The sequence below is a fragment of the Macrobrachium nipponense genome, chromosome 17, assembly GCF_015104395.2.
Source record: "Macrobrachium nipponense isolate FS-2020 chromosome 17, ASM1510439v2, whole genome shotgun sequence".
Lineage (NCBI taxonomy): Eukaryota > Metazoa > Arthropoda > Malacostraca > Decapoda > Palaemonidae > Macrobrachium > Macrobrachium nipponense.
Window position 1 is genome coordinate 55,729,624 of NC_087210.1, and position 1,406 is coordinate 55,731,029.

General features: G+C 38.5%; 1 protein-coding gene across 2 annotated transcripts in view; it reads left to right on the forward strand.

The window, feature by feature from the left end:
• LOC135196038 (uncharacterized) overlaps window positions 1-789 on the forward strand; it is a 2,816-nt gene extending 2,027 nt beyond the window's left edge. For both annotated transcript variants that reach the window (XM_064222512.1, XM_064222513.1), the window contains exons 4-5: window positions 163-318; window positions 591-789. In XM_064222512.1, the coding sequence (XP_064078582.1) occupies window positions 163-318; window positions 591-695 (261 nt within the window). In that variant the 3' untranslated portion in view covers window positions 696-789. The remainder of the gene's footprint in view (window positions 1-162; window positions 319-590) is intronic.
• Window positions 790-1,406: the final 617 nt, after the last annotated feature.

Consider the following 1,406-nt stretch of genomic DNA (forward strand, 5'->3'; position numbering starts at 1 on the left):
TCTGCAAGATGCTCCTTTTCAATCATCGCATGATTCCAGTTATTTTGAAGACTTTCCTTTTCCTGATTTTTACTTTTTATTTTTTTGTTGGTCAATTTTATATTTTCTAAATTTTTCCTGCTCATGTTATGAATAAGTTTGTTTATTTGCATACTTATCTAGCACGTCAAAAACAAATTTGGTCCCCAAGTGAACCCAATGGGTGGAGAGACAGCCATCAGCATGTGCAAATTCTTCGACAAGGAAATTTTGCCTAGTGATGACCCTTTCGTTGATGTCAAGTACAAAGCAAGTAGCTGTGGCAACGAGGGATACCAGGTAAGACAGGAACTGGCTGTTCACTAATCATTGTTGTCACGATAAACCAATTAAGACTCGAAAAAGAAACGTTACAACTCACGTTTCAAAAAGAAAAGGGATTCTCGTTTTCATAACTAACTCTTTTTGCGTAGCGTTACTTTCTTCGAATGCCGATTACTAGCCAACGGTGTTTCGTTGACGAGTTTTAATCGCTTTTCATGAATACTTGATGCATTACTCCATATTTAAGTAATATTCCAAGACAATAAGTTATTTCCTTTCCTTTGCAGGGCATTGGGAGACTTTGCTGTTTTAAGTGCAAGGCCGGACCTTATACTCTCTTCCATCCCATCGATAACTGTGCCCCTACTGCGAGACCTTCATGGTGTGTCTAAGGACGGTTATCTGCAAAGCTTCAATCCTGCACCCTTCAACCTGAAAGCTACAAGGAAATTGTTAGACTTCAGTTGAAGACGGGGAAAGTTTAGAAAATAAACACCAAAGCAAATATGTTTATCTTTTTTGTCCTTGACTATGACAGGGTCATTTTTTTGAAGTGGTAGTACCTTTTCAGATCCTTATCGAAGGCATTTGTTTATGCCAATCACAGAGCAAAGACAGTTTTAATTTCGATAAGTACACTTTAGAAAGAAGATTAACTGAAGACAGATTAAACAGATTCCTTACAGGTCTTAAAAGAGCGGACCATTCAGGATAAGAATATTCTAAACGCCATGTACAGTACAGTCGGCCACAGTAATAAGTACACACATTTCAGCCACAAGGGCTGTATGTGATCTGGTAACACTAGAACTGTGCATCCAGACGCATGATGAAACCCGCACCTCCACACGTCTTCCCTCAACATTTTTCCCTCCATCCTTCACTCCCACCCTTTCAAGCACATGTTTATAACTTCTGCTCCCTCTCTAATTTCTCCTTTGAGGAAAATAATATAACTGAATCTATTCTGTAGGTTTATTTTCTCATCATGGAGGCGAGAAACCCCGTCTGTTCAACTTTTATCGTAATAATATTATTACTTGCTGTTACTGACAGAAGAATTAACTCGGTTTTCGTGGAGCTCTCTTGTAATAATGGGATTT